This window comes from Topomyia yanbarensis, chromosome 3 (assembly GCF_030247195.1).
Source record: "Topomyia yanbarensis strain Yona2022 chromosome 3, ASM3024719v1, whole genome shotgun sequence".
Classification (NCBI taxonomy): domain Eukaryota; kingdom Metazoa; phylum Arthropoda; class Insecta; order Diptera; family Culicidae; genus Topomyia; species Topomyia yanbarensis.
In genome coordinates this window covers 25,438,018-25,457,423 of record NC_080672.1, presented here as the reverse complement: position 1 = coordinate 25,457,423, position 19,406 = coordinate 25,438,018, and the positions used below count along the sequence as shown (strand labels likewise).

General features: G+C 42.0%; 1 protein-coding gene across 10 annotated transcripts in view; it reads left to right on the top strand.

Annotated features, from left to right (window-relative positions):
* LOC131693728 (sodium channel protein para-like) overlaps positions 1 to 19,406 on the top strand; it is a 203,051-nt gene that overhangs the window by 111,544 nt on the left and 72,101 nt on the right. For all 10 annotated transcript variants that reach the window (XM_058981819.1, XM_058981818.1, XM_058981814.1 and 7 more), the window contains one exon: positions 12,672 to 12,827. In XM_058981819.1, the coding sequence (XP_058837802.1) occupies positions 12,672 to 12,827 (156 nt within the window). The remainder of the gene's footprint in view (positions 1 to 12,671; positions 12,828 to 19,406) is intronic.

The window sequence follows — 19,406 nt, the reverse complement described above, 5'->3', positions numbered from 1 at the left end:
GTGACAACAATATAAAATAACCGTTAATTTGCGATTTTTTCATGAAAAATATGAAAATTGCTGAACATTTTCATAATTATGTTACTATGTTTTGATTGTCGCAAGGTTGTACTGTATCTATTTTGTTGGCTATCAATAATAAATTTGGAACGGAAAACTAGAACTAGGCAGGCTCATATGGACATGATCGAAAAGAAATGTGAAAAATCCTTCTGCTGGTAGGAGGCGTCGGCGGTAAAACTTGATGATCTATCAACGACCATGCGGTAGACTTGGGTGTAACGTCCAACTCCTACCAGCAGAAGGCAAAGGATTCTTCACATTTCTTTTCCATCATGTCCATACGAGCCTGCCTAGTCCTAGTTTTCCGTGCTATGTTTATAGCTGATTCGCTCTAGAATACCTATCCGTCGTTCAATTTCATTGCTTTCGTTTCTCTTAGCATTGCATTTGTCGAAAACAGCCAACAGAATCGATACAGTACAACCTTGCGGCAATTAAAACATAGTAACATAGAAACGTTATATGTTTGCTTTAGACTCACAATTCTGAGCTTATGTAGACCAACTTTCGAGATATCTGGCACAGCTGAATATCTCCGTGTCTTGCGGAATATTAGACTACTTCGCGGACTAACTTGCCCTGAGGAAGATCATACGGTCGAACCCAGTTTAATACTAAGACGAACCAAGTTTCGGAAGTCTCATCAGCTTAAAAAATAACTTCTTTTACTACGGGACATACCGTAGGACTAGAGGTTTGCTCAGAAACACAAATCGTGTTTTTTTTTGAGCTAGCGTCAAGCCGGCGCTAGCTTAGTCCGTTAACTAAGTTAGTGTCGGATACTGATGAGAGGAACTCGAAACACCTCCAATAACTAATTTAGTTATAGGTTTTGTGTTCTTTACTCGCAAAGTGGTTTAAAACAATTCCTTGGTGGAGAAAAATTGTTGGGTACAAAACTATGAGTGCGACTTTTGTTTACATTTATAGTAAATTGTCTTCATTGAAGGGGGTTACACATTTCAATATTATTTTGTTTTTATATAATAAAACAAAAAAAAAGCTTTACAACTAACTTATACATATACAAGAGGGGATAATATAATATTCGTAAGATTAGGGGGACGGGTCATTTTGTGTGTGTTTTTTGCATAGCAATGCACTTAATGATTTTTAGAAGGGAGATTGTTGGAGCAATTAATTATTAACTAAGCGGAACATTTTACAAGCATATTAACTAGAAATAGTTAGAGGGAGTGGCTCAATTTTATTAAGATTAGGGGGATTAATAAGGGCTATTTTTAAGTATTGGTGTTGTTGGGCATTTCTTAACGAGATTAAATATTGATCAACTAAAACTAGAGGATAGGGGGGCACATAAGTTTTGGGAAGATATTCAATGGTAGGAAGGGGGTGAGCGAAGTCCTACATCTATGTATCAGAGACATGGGAGAGAGGGTGGACAAGGCTGGCAGAGAGAAAGGGGGGGGTGGCGTAGATATAAACTTTCAGTTTCCGGCATCGGGAATCAACGACAAGGGTTACAGATTCGGATGAATGCATCAAATATTGGGACGCCGGGCGGTCTTCCTCGAGCCGGCAGGGGTTTCTCTGTATACACGCGTGAATTATCATTGCACACAAGTTTTTAAACAAGGCCCGTATAAAGATTTCTGGAAGTTTAGCAGCCGAACGTAGTGCCAGCCATTTGTAAGTTGTTAGGGTGTGGAGCCCATTTTCACCCTACCCATTTGAGGCCGTTAGTTAGAGCAGCGTCTGCCATCCTCGTTCAACGCATTGGCTCAATAGCAGTGCGAAAATTGGAGCATCAGGTTCGAGTTTTCGTGGCATTCGAAGTATTCATCATTCTCAGGACATTTTTCTTATTATTTTAGTTCTTGGGAACTAAGCAAGGATACTGATATCAATTTATGCGCATTTGGTCGACTGAAGGCTGCGTAATTAATAGAATAGTGCGGCACCCTCTCTAATGGTGCCAACATTAGGTCTTTACCCTACTTGGTGATATAATTTTAACCTTCCAGCATTGGCGTCATTGTATTTAGTTCAACTCAATACAGTAGCTTCAACGAAATCTTCTTGAGTGATCGTTCATTTGGGGAGCCATTCACAATTGTCTATTGGAGAGCTATAAACGATAATTATTACAAACATTACTTATTTTCACGGTGTCTTTGTCGAACAACTTTATTCAAAAAAATTCGGCATCTATAAAACCTCGGGATATGAAAGAATGGATTTTTCCCTTTCATTTGAAAGTAAAATTAAAATATTCTATCGGGGGGGCTAGAACAACTTTTTATTTTAAAGTTTTTTGATTGAAAACTTAAGTTTTTTAATGAAATTAATTCGCATTTTTGCTACTAATTAGTACTATATACATTCAAAAAATACTAAAAGTGAGACACACTGTTAAAATAAGGCAATCCATTTTTACAAATTAAAACGGGTTTGGAATAAAGCTTTTTAACCAATAGGCCCCGTGCGAATCTAGAAACTTTGTTAAAAATTTAATAGCTTTCTCTGGCGATTTTAGATCGTAATGTAGTTTTCTACAAAGTTGTACACAATGAAATTGTCCATCAGATTCTCACTTTTGGTAATATTTGAATGTCTAAAGTACTACCTAGGTGCAAAAATGTGAACCAGTTTAATTGAAAAACCTAAATTTTCAAACAAAAAAACTTTAAAATAAAAAGTTGTTCTGGAGCCCCCGACAGAATATTTTAATTTTACTTTCAAATGAAAGGGAAAAGCCCATTCTGTCACATGCTGAAGTTTTAGCGATGCCGATTTTTTTCGAATAAAATTGTTCTACCAAACACACCGTGTTTACTTGGATGTCCACTCTCAGTGCCGACTCTGGGGACCTTTTCTGATCGAAGCTCGAACATAGGGCGACAACACCCTACATTCTGTACTGCAAGAGCAGGGCAAATATTGAAATCATCCTTTTACAAAACCCTGTCACTATCAAGCAGAATGCTTGCAGAATATGATTTATACCAAGCGCCGCTGTTCAAAGAAACCAACAAAAGGAGATAATTAGTCCTTCTGTGTACTGCCCATACTAGTTTGATGGAGTGATCAATCATGCCAATAAGGCGCGGTTGATGCCGAACCAGACATAGCAAACAATTTAGGATAATTACAAAAGCTATCAAACGCTATTTACTTGCAGTTTCCAATGCCAGTAACTGAGTGGAAGTTACTTTTTTTTCGGAAGCAGATGCGGTTTGTGTGTAGCAAAGACATACAACACTTCAGACATAGCAACAGCTTCGTAAGGTTGGAAGTAATCTGCTTCAAACCAGAACCAACCCGATTCAACAAACTTTAGATCGGGTATGTTGTCGTTGAATTATTGATGATGATATACCGATAACCATTTGTTCAGAACCGAATGCAGGGATGTTTCAGAACAGCCAGTCAAGTTGGTTTTTGTGTTTCCACTTCGTTGAGGTAAATAATTAATCCGTATATTTATTCAATTCCAGTTTAATCATGGCGGAATAAGTTTTCAAATGGTTTTCGTATAGTCTCAACAATCATTCTAGTTACTTCTCTCCACCTTGTTACCAGTGTACTATTAATATTTTTTTCAAAATTATGCTTCACGATGTTCAATGGTGCCAAGAATTCAGCACGATTTGTGTCTTAGAAGATCTAAAGCGTTGTCGGCTCACTGTACCTGTTAGCAGCATTCATTCATCTCACATTTCCGATTGGTCAAACAATGAGTGCTGGATTGATGCGTGACGACACGACAGTGACATTGATTGTAGCCAGCATCAGCCATGACGATGATGACGTCTTGCTCCAAAGACATCCTACTCAGATAGACACGACGCGCTTGCCGGGGATTTCCCGATGGCTCTCGATTCAGTCGATTTCCTCTTTACGCCACCACCTTACCAACCACCCACTCGCTCACACACGGCTCGAGGAAGCGAGATCTAATTGGAAAAAGGAAAGGCAGACCTCCAGTAGAATATTTAGTACACAGCCGACAACGTCCTTCGCGAGCTAATCCATTGTGGGTGCTCGGGCGGGGGGTGGTAAGGCGCAGGAAATTAAAATCGACATATTTGTGTGCTATCGGTGCAATGCATCCCCGCTCTGTGGCGTACCGGCTCGTCAACGATGGTTCCGGGAAAAGAGGGCGAAAATAATATACAATATTCGGTAGCAGCGAGACACGTCCAATAGGCAATCGTGTACATTTAGCTAAGTGGAAAAAAATATCCTGCCAATGGAAAGCTTTGGCGAAAACGCTTCGTGCGAGCAGCAACCACGAGTGAAAAATGCATGTTTGGCAGAAAAAGAAAAAAATGACAGCAAACAGTACCATTGCTCTGTTCCGCGCAAGGTGAAATACATCAAACCATGTAAAAAAAGGCACGGGGAACGAGAACTTCACGAAAATTAGGATCTAAATGCTGCTGAACGTTTTTCGATTGGCTGTATTTGTTTATTTTTTTAGGTGAAGTACACTGAGAATCAGCTCAAGCCCATCGCAGACATACATAAAAACATACACTCAGTGGGGAGCGATCATGAACTTGGTGGTGGTGATGGTTGGAGAGCAATCGATTTCCGGTGGAAAAAATGTGCCTTTGTGGTTTCACTCTGGGCGAATGAATTTTACCAGTGATGAAATTATCTAATAGCGAAGAGGAACTAGTTTTGATCTATCATTGAATATCAACAATGCTTATAAATGATATTGTATTACATTTCAAGTTAAATCAAATAGTTCCTTTCAGCCAATACCAGGTCTGAAGTGGCAAAGTTTTTACTGCTATAAACTCAACAAATAAATTTCCAAGCGCATATAAAATCGCTCAAAATTTCAATATGTTATATATAAGGTCGTAGACATACCATAGCATTCAAACCGCTACTTATCTCAGTTGTTATTGAATCAAAACAAATGTTTTAGTTTTTTAGCCTATTTTCGTCATATTAGGAAGGATGTCGTACGATTTCATTTATTACGCGGCCTACAATCGATGGAATGCGTATAAAATGGCATCAGCGTCGTTGCTACGTTTATAAGAAGCGATATGATTATATTATCCTACTGTACGTTGAACAAATGTATTTTTTGCTTTGTTGAAAACGTCATTTCAAAAATTGTTGTAGCTGTTCAGAAATGTTTAGTAAAAATGGGACCGGCATAGCGTAGTTGGTAAATCGATTGCCTTGTACGCAGCTCACCTAGGTTCGAGTCCCAACCCCGCACATAGGATTAGAGATTTTCCTTTAAGAGGTTTTCCTAACCCGAAGAGGCGAATGACCTTAAGGTTAAAACCTCTATGAACAAAATAAAAAGGTTTAGTAAAAGTGTCCTATCTGATTTCCCTTGGTTAGGCTTGCAAATATGGGAGAAAACTAAAGCCGACTTTACGGATCCTGAACAATGGTACTACTATTTTTCTATATACAGCTTCACTATTATTAGAAAATAAATCGTCTACTTTCGATATCTTTCAGAAAGTAATTTTCTGATGTCCCATGGGAGGATGTTAAACAGTGTATTCACTAGAGTGACATAAAAAAAAGGACCAGGAGTGCTTGCCCCAAATTTGAAGCAAATTGAACAAGTCTAGCTACTGGACCAACGTGCCTGTAGTTTGTACAGGGTGGCTCCATTTAATTTTCACCAAGAAAAGTCAATAAGTCCACGAATAAAATATATTTAAGATTCATTTACTTTAAACTTATTCGAAATGGAAACCTTTTGATATAAATTTTCTGGGTGTTCAATAAAAAAGAGAATGATTTCATTTCGTTTATTTGATAGGCACAAAAGCGTTAACTTGGCGGTGCCAAATTCTTTTGTTTTTACATTTTGGATATCTTAAAATTAGGAGGTTCCAATGTTGAAATGGGTGGCATGTTTCTTTTCGCTCGGGTGCTGTCAGTTCTATCGAAACAGCAAGCACTCCGTGAGCGTGTTGTACGGTTTTACGAAACTCATGGTCATCGTGGAAAAAAGTTTACGGTAGATCACTTTCAAGACGAAAACGTGCCCGTGAGTACAGTTTATCGGATCATGGCATCTCTGAGCGTACGGAAGGCCGGTAGCGGTTGTCCGGCGAAGATAATGACGAAGAAGAAGAAGAAGAAGAAGAAGGAAGCGTTGAAAAAGCTGTTCGACAACAAGGACGGAACGAGTTTGCGTGGCGCTAGCCGAAAATATCACTGCTCCCATATCTTGATTCATCGAACCCTCATGATAGAGGACATCATCTGTCGGAAGAAGACTCGGTCCCCCGAGTACACGGACGAGCAGATAGCGAACGTGAAATCGTAGTACCACATTCCAGGAAATGACAGCTACTATTCCAGCGACAAATCGGTCACACCCCCCGAAGTAAAATATAAGTTTAAGCATAAATTTGAAAAAAAAAGTTATACTATACATCGCCATATCGGACAGACGGATTTCAAAGCCGTGGCTCAAACCGAGCGGTCTGGCCATCAATCAACAAGTGTACCAGTAGGAGTGTCTTGAGAAAATTCTTCTGCCTTTCTTAAAGGATCATCATGCGGATGGGAGGTACGTTTTCTGGCCGGACAAGGCCACTTCCCGTTACGCCAAGAAGACGCTGGAGTATCTTGAGCAGAAAAAGATACCGCACGTGCCGAAAGAAAATAACCCGACCAACTGGCTCCTGTACCGTCCCATTGAGAATTTTTTCGGCTCCCTCAGTGCCCTAGGGTACAAAAATAATTAGCGGGCCAAAAATACGAAGCAATTGACCACCAGGATCCGAAATTGTATCCGGAAGATTGACGTCAGTGCCATCCAGCGCTTTTTCGAGAGCATCGCGACTAAGTTGTGTCGTACAGCTGACCAGGGCCCCTTCTACAATATTCATTGGCGTTTTTTGAAGAATAAACATCATGTTTTTAATAAAAAAATTCTGAATTCGTTGAAAAAAAATTATTTGTTTTTTAACTACATGACTGAAAAAATTCTCATGTTTTATTGAACACCCTTAAGGGACACGGGCAGATGACTCGCACGGTTTCTTTTAGAATTTTCCTCCATGCTTATTCAATTGCCGTTAGAGCATCCTTATCACGTTATGGTTTAGCGATGATGACTCTCTCGTCAATACTTCAGCTCACACGAAATATTGTTTTGAAGAGCTACTCACCCGCAATATCCGTCAAAATCGAGTCCAAACAAGAGCTTGCTTCGGAGGAAGAGTACTGGTTCTTGGCTGGCTTAATACTTGATACCACGATGTAAGCTAAGACTAATCACGTACCAGACACGAACTCACGCGGGCGTTCTCCAAACCTATGGCAGGACAAAAAGTGCCTAGACGTATACGCGGAGAAGACCGCCACGTATGAGACCTTCCGAGACGACGGGTTACCCGCTAGTTATCGAAGGTACGCATCGTTGGAAACGCAAATGAAAAGTTTGGTGAGAACCAAGAAACGTAGTTACTTGTGAAGGTTCGATGACGAATTAACGAGAGAAACATCAATGAGCACTCTTTAGGACCCGTCCCGACGTATGCGAGACAGAAACAGTATTAACAAGAGCGTGGATTATTCATCCCGTTAGATATTTGATTTCGCTAAAAAGGTTTGACCGGACTCTGCAACTACCGCACCGCGTCCCCTCCTGATAGCGCGAACCAAACACCGATTTCCGATGGTGAAGCTCTTACTTGCTCTCTTGTCATGCAACAATGAAGCTCCAGAGCCAGACAGAATTAAATTCAACTTGTTGAAGAATCTATCAGAGTCTGCCAGAAGGTGCTTGTTGAAATTATTTAATAAGTTCCTTGTATGTAACATTGTCAAGTAAGTGCCATCTCCATTCAAAAACCAGGAAAATCAGCCTCCGACCACAACTCGTATCGACCGATTGCAATGCTGTCCTGTATCCGGAAAGGAAGTTGTTCGAGAAAATGATCTGGTTTCGCTTCGACAATTGGGTCGAAGCCAATAGCTTACTGTCACATACACAATTTGGTTTCCGAAAATGCTAAGGAACAAAAGATTGCCTTGTGTTGCTCTCAACAGAAATGTCAACTGTCACACCAGGTACTACGAGCTTCTTCGAACCTAGAGCATTCGAAAACCACGTGTTCCGGTGTCTCCTGCAGGGTCGCACACTCCGAGCAAAGGGGTGACGAAGCATGTCCAAACCGATGCAAGTACTTCCGGAAGCAACCGTGCCTGGACAAAAACTGCGTCAAATGGAAGTTCACCTCTCCATGCTTCCTATATACCCAGGCCGATACATTTGGGATGAGTCGGTGTGCCCAGCTTGCTTTCTCGGCGTTGTCCCACTCCTGCTGCCCTTTAGCCAACGAGTCCGCTCAGACCAGTCTCCTTACGTTATGCGCATTTCTCCGCTGGTAGCATTCCACGTTCTCCACCAGGGTGATGCAGATGGGGATCATCCTGGCGATAACGCATACTGCCTCCGAAGATATTGTTCTGTAGGCACTCGCGACTTGTACGGCCATAAGCCGGAAAGTCCTGTTTAGCTTTTCACGGTTCCGCGTGGTTGTCAGCGCAGCACCCCAGGCAGAAACCCAATATCGGAGTATCGATGACGAAACAGTAGATAGCAGACGTCTCGTGCTGCTTCTCGGGCTGCCAACGTTTGGAATGATTCTCGCTATTGCGTTCGTTGCCTTCGCCGACTTTTCGCAGGCGTAGTCGACGTGGTTGTTGACGCTCGACCGGTCACCGATTATCACTCCCAATTGTTTCAGTGCACGTTTCGATGCAATCACGTGCCCTCCGACGTCGATCTGCATCCGCTGAACCACAATTGCAGTTTCTGACCAACAACACCTTCGTCTTGTGGTGGGCTATTTGCAGCTTGACCCCGTTCATCCAGCTTTCGATCGCGTCTGTTGTCTCCGCCACCGACACCTCCACTTCTTCAAGTGTCTCACCCATCGCCATTAGTGACACGTCGTCCGCGAAACCCACGATTTTCACTTTCCTTGGCAACCGCAGTGCTATGACTCCATCGTACATCCCGTTCCAAAGAGTGGGACAGAGAATGGAGCCCTGAGGAACACCCGCTGTGACTCGCATTAACGTTTGCCCTTCGTTTGTCTCGTACGGCAGCACTCTGCTCTGGAAGAAGCTCTTCAGGATCTGGCATAGATAGTCGGGAACCCTTATTCTGTGCAGCACTGCAGTGACGGCTTCCCAGCTGGCGCTGTTAAATGCATTCTTCACATCTATCGTGACAACCGCGCAGTATCGATCTCCTTTACGCTTCTGTTTAGATGCCTTCTCAGCACTCTCGAGCACTGTCCGAATTGCATCCACTGTCGATGCTCCTTTGCGGAATCCGAACTGCATCTTGGACGGTCCACGCTCGCCTTTCGTGAATTTCCTTTTTAGGAATTTTGTTAGGTATATCCAGCAGGCATGTGGGCCTGTACAAGGCCGGATCGCCCGGTGGCCTCCCAACAATAGCTTCGGGACCTTCCACATTTCGGAGAAGTTGCCTTCATTTAGACACTTCTGCAGCCCCATCCTGAACGTGTCCGGATATGATAGGGTCGAAGCTTTCAGCATTATGTTTGGTATTTCATCTTCGTCATTAGTCACCTGCCGATCGTCCGTTTTTGCTCCTTCTTCTTCACCGTACGGTGTTGGTGGCCAGACAGTTGGATTATACTTCGGGAAAAGACCCTCGACGATTATCTTCAGTTTAATCGGGCACATTTCGGCAGGCGTCGTCGAGCCCTTTATTTTCGCCATCACGACTCGATACGCGTCGCCCCAGGGATTGGCGTCTACTACACAGCTCCTTGAGGGGCAATCTGGCTTGCTAAGTCTGATCTCCCGTTTTGAAGCGGCCCTAGCTTCCCGAAACGATGCCTTGCGCTCTTTTCTAGGTTCGGTTACGCGAGTTCAGCGTTCTGCATCGCGTGCAGTGTTGCAGAGCAAACGCCTGAGTGCGTGGTCGTCGAATGCCCGCGATTCGAGTACGAGCAAAACGAAATGAGAACCATTATCGGTGAGGGCGTCAACATGAATAATATTGTCCAAGGAATGTATGCGGAAAAAGAAAAATGGGACGCAGTGAACAGGACAGTCGTTCAGATCATGTAAGCGTTGCAACGAAGGTGGTGAGAGGAGCTGAGACCAGCAACGTAGCAGTACAAGGCTACGTGTCGTCAAGGCACTGATGAACCGGAAGTCACACTCCAATCGGTATCGTCGAACCGACCTTGGCACTCGACAAGTTAGTCTGCCGCAGTGATACAACCAGCGGGCGCGATCGGACTTGGCTAGATCCACCTGCGGGAACCAGACTGAGTGCACGTTTCGTTGACGATAGGTTGTCGGAATCGCAGAACTGACCTCGATACCTAATCAACCAGCATCGAGATAACGGTTTCGGGAAAACTTTCGACGTCGAAGAAATTTCTCCGTCGGAGTAGGCTAGGCCCAATACCGAGGACTAGCTCGAGTAGATCGTGAAGTAGCACTGGCACTGGTTGTCGGGGCGCTTGTGAAATGGAAGTCACCCTCCATCCGAAATCGGTGGATCGACCCCAGCATCCAAATGGTCAACGCAGAGAGGAGCGCATGTACAATATCATGCCGTACCGGACTGATATGGCGGTGATGAGACCAGCGAACTAGCGCGACCAGCTAGACCTGGAGCCAAGCGAAGTGTCCCTCCCCCGAAGTAGTGATTTCAAATGGAATCCGGGGGGATCAGGCAAATATCGGACTTCTTGGTGGAGTTTAGAGGAGTAGGGTTCAGAGTTATCATCTTTGTTCAAAGTCCCTCACTATGGCACACGAAGGACAGAAATGGTGTTTTTCTCGAAACCATGCTTTTTATTCTAACGGAAAGAACAGGGCTTGTTCTATTGATCTGTTTTCCTTTATCCAAAACATGTTTGAAAGTATATATTTTTGTATGACTTATACCTAACATTGGCATGAAATATTATTTATTTATAATTTTTAAACGAGATTACAGTAAAAAAGAGACAAATTTCATCTTTTTGTTTAACGTTTATTCAATTCTTTTTTTCTTTCATTTCAATTTATTGAAATTAGGTATAAGTCATAGGAAATTTTATCTATTTTAATATATTATATCAATTTCTCATTTCGGTTAACTACGAGAGGCCCTGCACTTTGCGAAGAAGGGCGATGTTTCGCACGTAGAGGTCGATAAGATCCGCCATTTTGAAGCTGCGATTTTGAATTTTCGAAAAAAAATCATTCATTATTTTTCAATAAATAACAAATAATAGATCAAGAGCAGAAGTTCGTATGTCGTTTCATTTTTCCGCAAAAAATCTCAAATATTGCTTGATTTTCCGTCGAATCCAGGAGAAGGTTTCCTTAAGTACGCAGTGCGGTTCAAATCCAATTTTTGTTACCACAAACAATATGCACTGGGATCGTATTGTATTGTTTTTTTAAAACCTATAACAGTTTCAGAATATCATAATAGAAACACCAACATTATTATTATGTAGCTTTATAAATAAATTTGTACTTGTAGAAACACCAAAATGAAGCAAGAGTCGACCACTTGATGACAGCTGCCATCACCGTTGAGTAGCAGGTGTAGTGGTGCCATGATAATTATTATCCAGCTAGACTGGCCAGCTGGATGTCTATTTTCTGTATTCCGTTATCCAACTTATGACATCCTTTATATTTTACATATGATGTCCATAATGGGCATCGAACCTGTAGCCAACAAAGCCTTATGTTCGAAGCAACCACGTTACGAATCCATTGATGCTGCTGGGCTTCGTCTATATCAATATTTTCATTGATCTGAATTAGCGTATAGTAAATCCTAGGACATCTCTTAAATATACACAATTCCCAGAATCGATTCGGCGAAGCAGTTTCATTAACAAGGAGTTTTGTGTTTCAGGCATTTATATACCATCCTGAGACGTTCGTTTCAGGTTACGCGAACTCACCGTGCGTCGTTTCAGCACGCCTACGCAATGGTTGTGTGATCTGGTTCTTTTCTAGCCATCATATTATATTACCTTGATTTCGTAGGTTTTCTCTCATGAGCGTGTGATTGAGTGAAGATAGCTTCATTAAAATAGATTCTGCCATGTTCGTTTTAATTTGGTATCTCATTTCAAACGCCCAGAAAGGCTCCATTTTCATTTTCACGGTATATTGTTTCAAACATGCGTTGACTCTTCGTTGTGTACATATAAGGATTTTTTTTGTAAATTTATTATGTGTAAAGAATATACTTTTTTCTTGATACCTAATTAACTGTCTATATTGTAAGGAAAGTTTCGCTTGTTTTCCACGGTTTGATTTCGGTGATATTTCAGGTTTTATTTTTCGAAGCCCAACTAAATACAACTGTTTGTCACGTGTCGTGCCTCTTTTTATTCTGTCACTATCTGTCTCTCCATAGGTGTAAGAAGTTCATTTTATTTTATTTTTCAGCACAGTATTCTAGCCCTCGATGTGTTTACCGATGTACTAATTCTCTTTCCTTTCTCTGTTTCTTTCGTCCCTCTCTTTCGAAAATGACTTACTTCCAATTCTCCCACTCTTATCTGCTAATCGTAATGATAAAACTTGCAACAACATACCAATCAATCGAATCGAATTTGAACAAAACCAATCTGCAGATTCGCTACGACGATGAAGACGAGGATGAAGGTCCCCAGCCGGATTCCACACTCGAGCAGGGAGTGCCACTTCCTGTTCGACTGCAGGGTGGCTTCCCTCCGGAATTGGCCTCCACGCCTCTCGAGGATATTGACCCCTTTTACTCGAACCAGAGGGTAAGTATTGCCGTAGCAGTATAGTTATTAGGAAACTGGACCTAAGGACACAGACCACGAACGACTAATTTTGATTATGTAATGCTACGCAATTTTTTTTAATGAGATGACGTTTATTTGGGTTTGGTAGTTAACGAATTTCGAAAAGAAATACAAGCAATTCAAATCTCGATTTCATGTGGAAGCATTTTTCTCGTATTTGGTCTAATATGTAGCTCCTAAGATAATTAGTATAATCCGAATTTGTCCCACTCGCAGCTAAAATCGATTAACTTAATCTTACTCTAAATGCCATCATCCTTCACCTTTAACCCCCTGCAACTAGATCCCGTGTCGAAGCAGTGCACTAAATACACACCACCATCGACGACATGCCCACGTATGTCCACAATATCGATTGTTTTGCAGCGTTTTCTTTTTTCCGCTCCGTGCTGTTGGTCTTTCCTCGTCAGCGCGGGATCTGCCCGTATTCTGTTTGCTGTGTGTGTTTCAGCTGCAACAGTACCCAGCACCGACTGGTTCGATACTGCAGGTCCCAGCCAGAGGCAGATACTTGTTCGCTGATATTTCGTGCTACAGGGTACTACAACATAACTGTACTAATTCACGACAGCCAATTTCGGTACGCTCTTTCGAAATGAGGCGGTACTCTGGAAGGAAAGGATGTGGCTAGCAGGAGAAAAAAAAGTCCATAATCATGGTGGGACGGTTCACATCAAATATTGATGCCACGTTTTCCCTGGTTCCTAGCTTCTAACCTTTGCTTGCGTTTGGAGCTTTTGAAGCTCTCTTTGGTACTTGTTTCACTGAGCACGTCGAACTTTGCTTCTGGAAGCGCAGATAAGTACTAGTTAAAAATCATGAAAATTTCTTTGATAAAATGAACAAATATTTGTATCCTTAGCAAAGACAAGTAAACGATTAGCAAGATTTTAAAAAGTAAGAAAATTGCTGTTGAATATTAATATTTTTATACACATATTTGACAAAATCGCTGTGGAAACATTCACAATAAACCTTTCTTAATTTATAAAATGTTGAATAGTGTTGCACAGTTGTGCCTAATTTAAATAAAACGATCATAAATGTTTTCTGACATTCGCGTGCATGTTCGTGTTTAGGTGTTTCCTCAATTGAATTAGTTATAGAATTTGCGTTTCGACTTCGTCTCATCAGAATCCGTGTGAATCAGAAGAACTTAGTGACAAGACTAAGCTAGCACCAGATTGATGTAAGCTTCAAAAACCGAAAAAACGATTTTGTGTTTTTGAACAAAGCCTTAAGTCTGCGTGATGTCCCGCAAGAAAAGGAGTTTGTTTTAAGCTGATGATAACTAATGAAATCGAAACATTTGGTTTGGCTTAGCTAGCCTATGCAAGATACACTATTGTATATTTCTCCTTACTGGAGAACAATTTGAGATAAAAACTATTTCCCTCATTTATTTTTGCATATTTGTCGGTCTTACCTTAATTTTTCTTTAGGTGAAATCTACATTTTTTTAGAAAAAAAACCTTTCTTATAAAAAGGCACCCCTAATTTGGAGATTTTTCAAGACGCTTGCGCACGTCTTTTTCAATCAATGTCCCATTTTCAGTCGAAAAACGTTGCTTTTCTTGCCACAGGATATAGATCTCTTGCCAAATCACAAATTTATTCGCGAAAACAAACCCAAATCTGCTTGAAATATTTCCGCAAGCAGAAGAATCGTTGAATGTGATCCTTGTGATTAGTTTTAAATCGGGGTCGCTTACGTTTCATCGGCTATCAAGAGGCACGCATCCAGTTTCGTGAGCACTCGTATAGCTTACAGACCCGGATTATGGCCACTTTTTGTTATTTACGGCAACATTTGTAGCTTTCTCGAAGATGGATTCACCGAACAGAACAACTGCTAGCATTCAGTGTTTTCCCAAAATCATAATCCGAGATGTTGAGATTAGCTTTGGTTTCCCGAATGACCTTTGTCTTGGTTTGCACTTTGCAGGCAATTGTGACAATTTCTTTGTACTTTCCAATCACTCGAGTCAGAGTAATTTTTGAATAATCCAGCAATTTTGTCAGCTCACGAATTGACGCTGATTGATTTAGGAAGTACCTATTTTCTGTTCTTTTTCTACATACATCGATTATATTTACAGGGTGTCTTGAAAGAAATGTTTATGCGAATATTCCCCATCATCATTCACCATCGTAAATTGCTTCAATTGTATTTTATTCAGGAACCAGGTTACTTGATTTTGGGCCGCCATTCTCCAGTCTCCTTAAACGCCCGTTGCATGCGCGTCGTGATAGGGTTGTCATCTGACGAAGCACCGTATTTTTCTTCACCAGTCCATTCCGGGACAAAAGTTGCTTAGAGCTGCTCGTAGCATAGAGAACAGACGGTTCGTTTTTCCCTTTCAACATACGATAAAAAATTTCATCGTACTTTGCTACCCGATCTTCATAAAAGTTACTGGAACCGACAGTACATCCTTTACGCATGGGCACACTGGGCTAGGGCCAAGGGCTCTAGGATTTGGAGATCGTCACACGTAGGATAAATATAAAATCTTAGTAGCCTCCAGCTTTGGCTGAGCAAAGCAAATTGCGAAGAAGGCGAGTTTCTCTTCTTTTTGGCACGATAAAAGATGCATGGGTAATGTCAAATTCTTCGGAGTCATTCGGCATTTCTTCTGACACTACAAATAGAGTCTGATGCCGGTACGGAACAGAACAGATGTATCGCCATTACAGTAAACAATCCAGCCTGGTAGGATATCCCAATATTGTCTTTTCAGTATACCGGTCTCGATATACATCCAAAACGAATCAACGGGAGCGTAAATGCATTTGTTTTTTCGCTCTCGAACTGTGAGCGAAAATCTCCCAAATGTTGTGTTAGTGTTCGACTAAACTCATACTTGTGCAATACAATATAGTACCTCATAGCAACATGTTGTTGGCTACTGTATCACTTGTGATCGCTGCTGCAATTATAAGATTATGAGTTTATGTAGATTATTCAAAGAACTAGTAATTATGTGTAGTTATGGACTTGTAGGTAAAGAGGCATTGTGCTATAATTCTACTTAGTGGAGAAAAATTTGGGTAGAGCCTATTTTTTCTCCACAAAAGACAAAATTGTTAAAAACCACATTTGCGTGATACGGGCACAAAACCAAATTAGTTATGGAATTTGCGTTTCGACTTCGTCTCAACAGAATACGACACTAACTTAGTAACAGGACAAAGCTAGCGCCGAATTAGCGTCGGCTCCAAAGAACGAAGACACCAAATGTTTTTCTAAGTAAACCCCAGCGCTAGCTTAGTACTGTCACTAAGTTAGTGTCGGATTCTGATGAGATGAAGTCGAAACGAAAATTCTATAAATAATTGAGTTATAGGTTTTGTGCCTTTTATTCGCAAATGTTTCAAACAATTTTCTCCTTCTTGGAGAAAATTTGGTTTTTACTCAAATTTTTCTCCGCTAAGAAATATAGCATAGTCCGTCTTGCATTGGCTTGCTGAGCCAAACCAAATGTTTCGATTTCACTAGTTCTCACAGCATAAAAATGAACTCTTTTCTTTCTGAACATTAACGAACATTAAGTTTGTGTAGGATTCTGATGAGACGAAGTCCAAATGCAAATTTCACAACTAATTTAATTGAGTAAAGAGGTGTTTTTATAGAAAATGTTTGTCGGTTCAGGTCCTAATGCTTTGGCTTCTTTATCCCAACATATACATTTCAACGGGATAATAATAATAGTGGGAGAATGGTTCAAAGCAAAATACTGAAGTTGTAAAGCCGCCTGCTCGATTGCAAAAGTAGCAAATTTTCGTAGCAGATTAAAATCGTAATACGAAATATGCAAGAAATCGTGAAGAGCAATTAGGTTCAATCACTCGGAGCCTTCGGTTGTTAAAAATCCAAACCTTCGTCCGACTTTCGCCACCCGTATTTCTCCCGAAGTTCGGCCTCAGCCACCTGGTCAGATAGCTACTGATTTCCGCCCGGTCTATTAAGTGAGTGCTACGTACCGTGTATCGTGCAAAGTCCGAAGAACAAAGGCTACTAGAATTTTTATCCGCTTTTTCGCCCACCTGACGAGCTAAAAACACCCAACAATTGGGGGCCCCACATTTTCTCTTTGAGTAGGACATTGCCTGGGTACTTAATCTCAAGCAATATCATCGATAAGTAGACTGTACTACTGCGATCTACAGCATCGGACGGTGACTCCGATGCCCGGCTGATCAACAATCCGTTCAGGATTCTGAAATCGGTACAGAGTGTGTTAGGATGCGATCCGACAAAAGTTGTTTCGGCTCCGAAAGACGGTAGAGGAACTAAGGATGCTTCTAAAAAGCAAAACGTTGAAGTGGTCTCTCATCCCACACTCAACACCACTCAGGGGGTGATCTACGAAATCGACGAACTGCTTGATAAGCTCAAAGGCCAAGGAGCCGCAGTGGTCCGAAGGATCACCAAGCCATGCAACCGACTAGTGTGCAAATCTCCCCTGGTGGCGAAATCTCCCCAAAGTACGATGAAATTTTTGATAGTATGTTGAAAGGGAAAAACGAACCGTCTATTCTCTATGCTACGAGCAGCTCTAAGCAACTTCTGTCCCGGAATGGACTGGTGAAGAAAAATACGGTGCTTCGTCAGATGACAACCCTATCACGACGCGCATGCAACGGGCGTTTAAGGAGACTGGAGAATGGCGGCCCAAAATCAAGTAACCTGGTTCCTGAATAAAATACAATTGAAGCAACTTACGATGGTGAATGATGATGGGGAATATTCGCATAAACATTTCTTTCAAGACACCCTGTAAATATAATCGATGTATGTAGAAAAAGAACAGAAAATAGGTACTTCCTAAATCAATCAGCGTCAATTCGTGAGCTGACAAAATTGCTGGATTATTCAAAAATTACTCTGACTCGAGTGATTGGAAAGTACAAAGAAATTGTCACAATTGCCTGCAAAGTGCAAACCAAGACAAAGGTCATTCGGGAAACCAAAGCTAATCTCAACATCTCGGATTATGATTTTGGGAAAACACTGAATGCTAGCAGTTGTTCTGTTCGGTGAATCCATCTTCGAGAAAGCTACAAATGTTGCCGTAAATAACAAAAAGTGGCCATCTTTTCACGGCTCAATCCTCCCAGAATACATTTATTTCGAACTGGTACTCACTAGCATCCGGTCCTACTACCCGTTCCTCATACTATGCTACCGTTGTGGTAGTAGAGTGTGTCCCAAGAACTACTCTCAATTCCGAACGAAATCCATCTGCTGACAAATTTTCGCCCACAGGCTCAAACCAGAGGTTTACACTCAGCAAACAGACCACAATCTATCAGCTGTTGCTAACTAATTTTAGCCATTATGGTAGTAATCGTACCCTCTACCAGCTCGAAAAAATGCCATTGGCGACGAAACTAACGCCCGCTTTCCCGTTCTGGCCCCGTCTGGGGAACGTCCCCGTTGCGATGCGCCCCCGGCGTCTGTAAGCTCGTTATACGGAACACTCAGTCCGGAACTATCTGCTATTCGTATAGCTCTCGCAGGTACATACAACAACGACGTCAGAGGTTATGGAAACCCCTCCTCGACAAGCCTAGAGTGGAATAGCGGTCAGTGGAGGAAGTTGCGCAGCGGACATGAACCTGCCCTCGTCTAGCCTTCAGTCTATCACCTCAATAATCAACTCAACAACACTGTTCCTCCACGAAAGGGCATGTGAGGATGCCTGGGTGACCTGCCAAACATCATTGCCCACATTCAACCCATCTGTTCGGTCCTGCAGGAGATGCACATGCGGAATCAGACGAACCCGGCATCATGGTTTGGACAGCGGTATTGGTGGAACTCACTAGCGGGAATAGCATCTATCAGACGGTGGGTCTGGCCATCCGGGCCGATGGGCCATCCCGACCGATGCCTTTGGATACCGAACTAATTGTCATTGTAATCCAAAAAAATATAAAGACCGGTTCCCAAGGAATTAAACATGGAATGTTCCATGAAGGATGCAGTTGACCTGGAAAGTGTCAAAACCGAGATTGGACCTTCAGAAGAGCCTCTGGAATCAACGACCATAGAAGATACCGCCGTGGAATCATCTCACCCAGTAAATCCAATGGAACACCAGGAACTGGCTACAAACGATGAACTTAACGAAATAGCTATTGCATATAAGTTACTCGACAATGCGGAAATTGGATCAGACTCTGAATCTACTCTTCTAGACGAAGCTGTTCTGCTAGAAGAAACAAAAACCAACAATTCAGTATATCCAGTCTACGGTTGATGGATCTACTGGAGGGGCGCCAACTTTTGAATCAACGACAGTTCGCATTCCGACGTGGAGCAGGAACCGGCGTCTACCTTACCAGCTTCGGAGAAGTGGTACGACAATCTATAACCATTCCGTAAAACATTGGAATTACCCAGGAATCGGTCTTCACCGTAACACTATTCCTGGTGGCTAAATGAACTCTTTGTTCACCAGCCTACCGGCGGAAATCTTTATTTTGGTCTGCACCGATGGCATCGCGCTGGTCGCGATTGGCAGGACTATC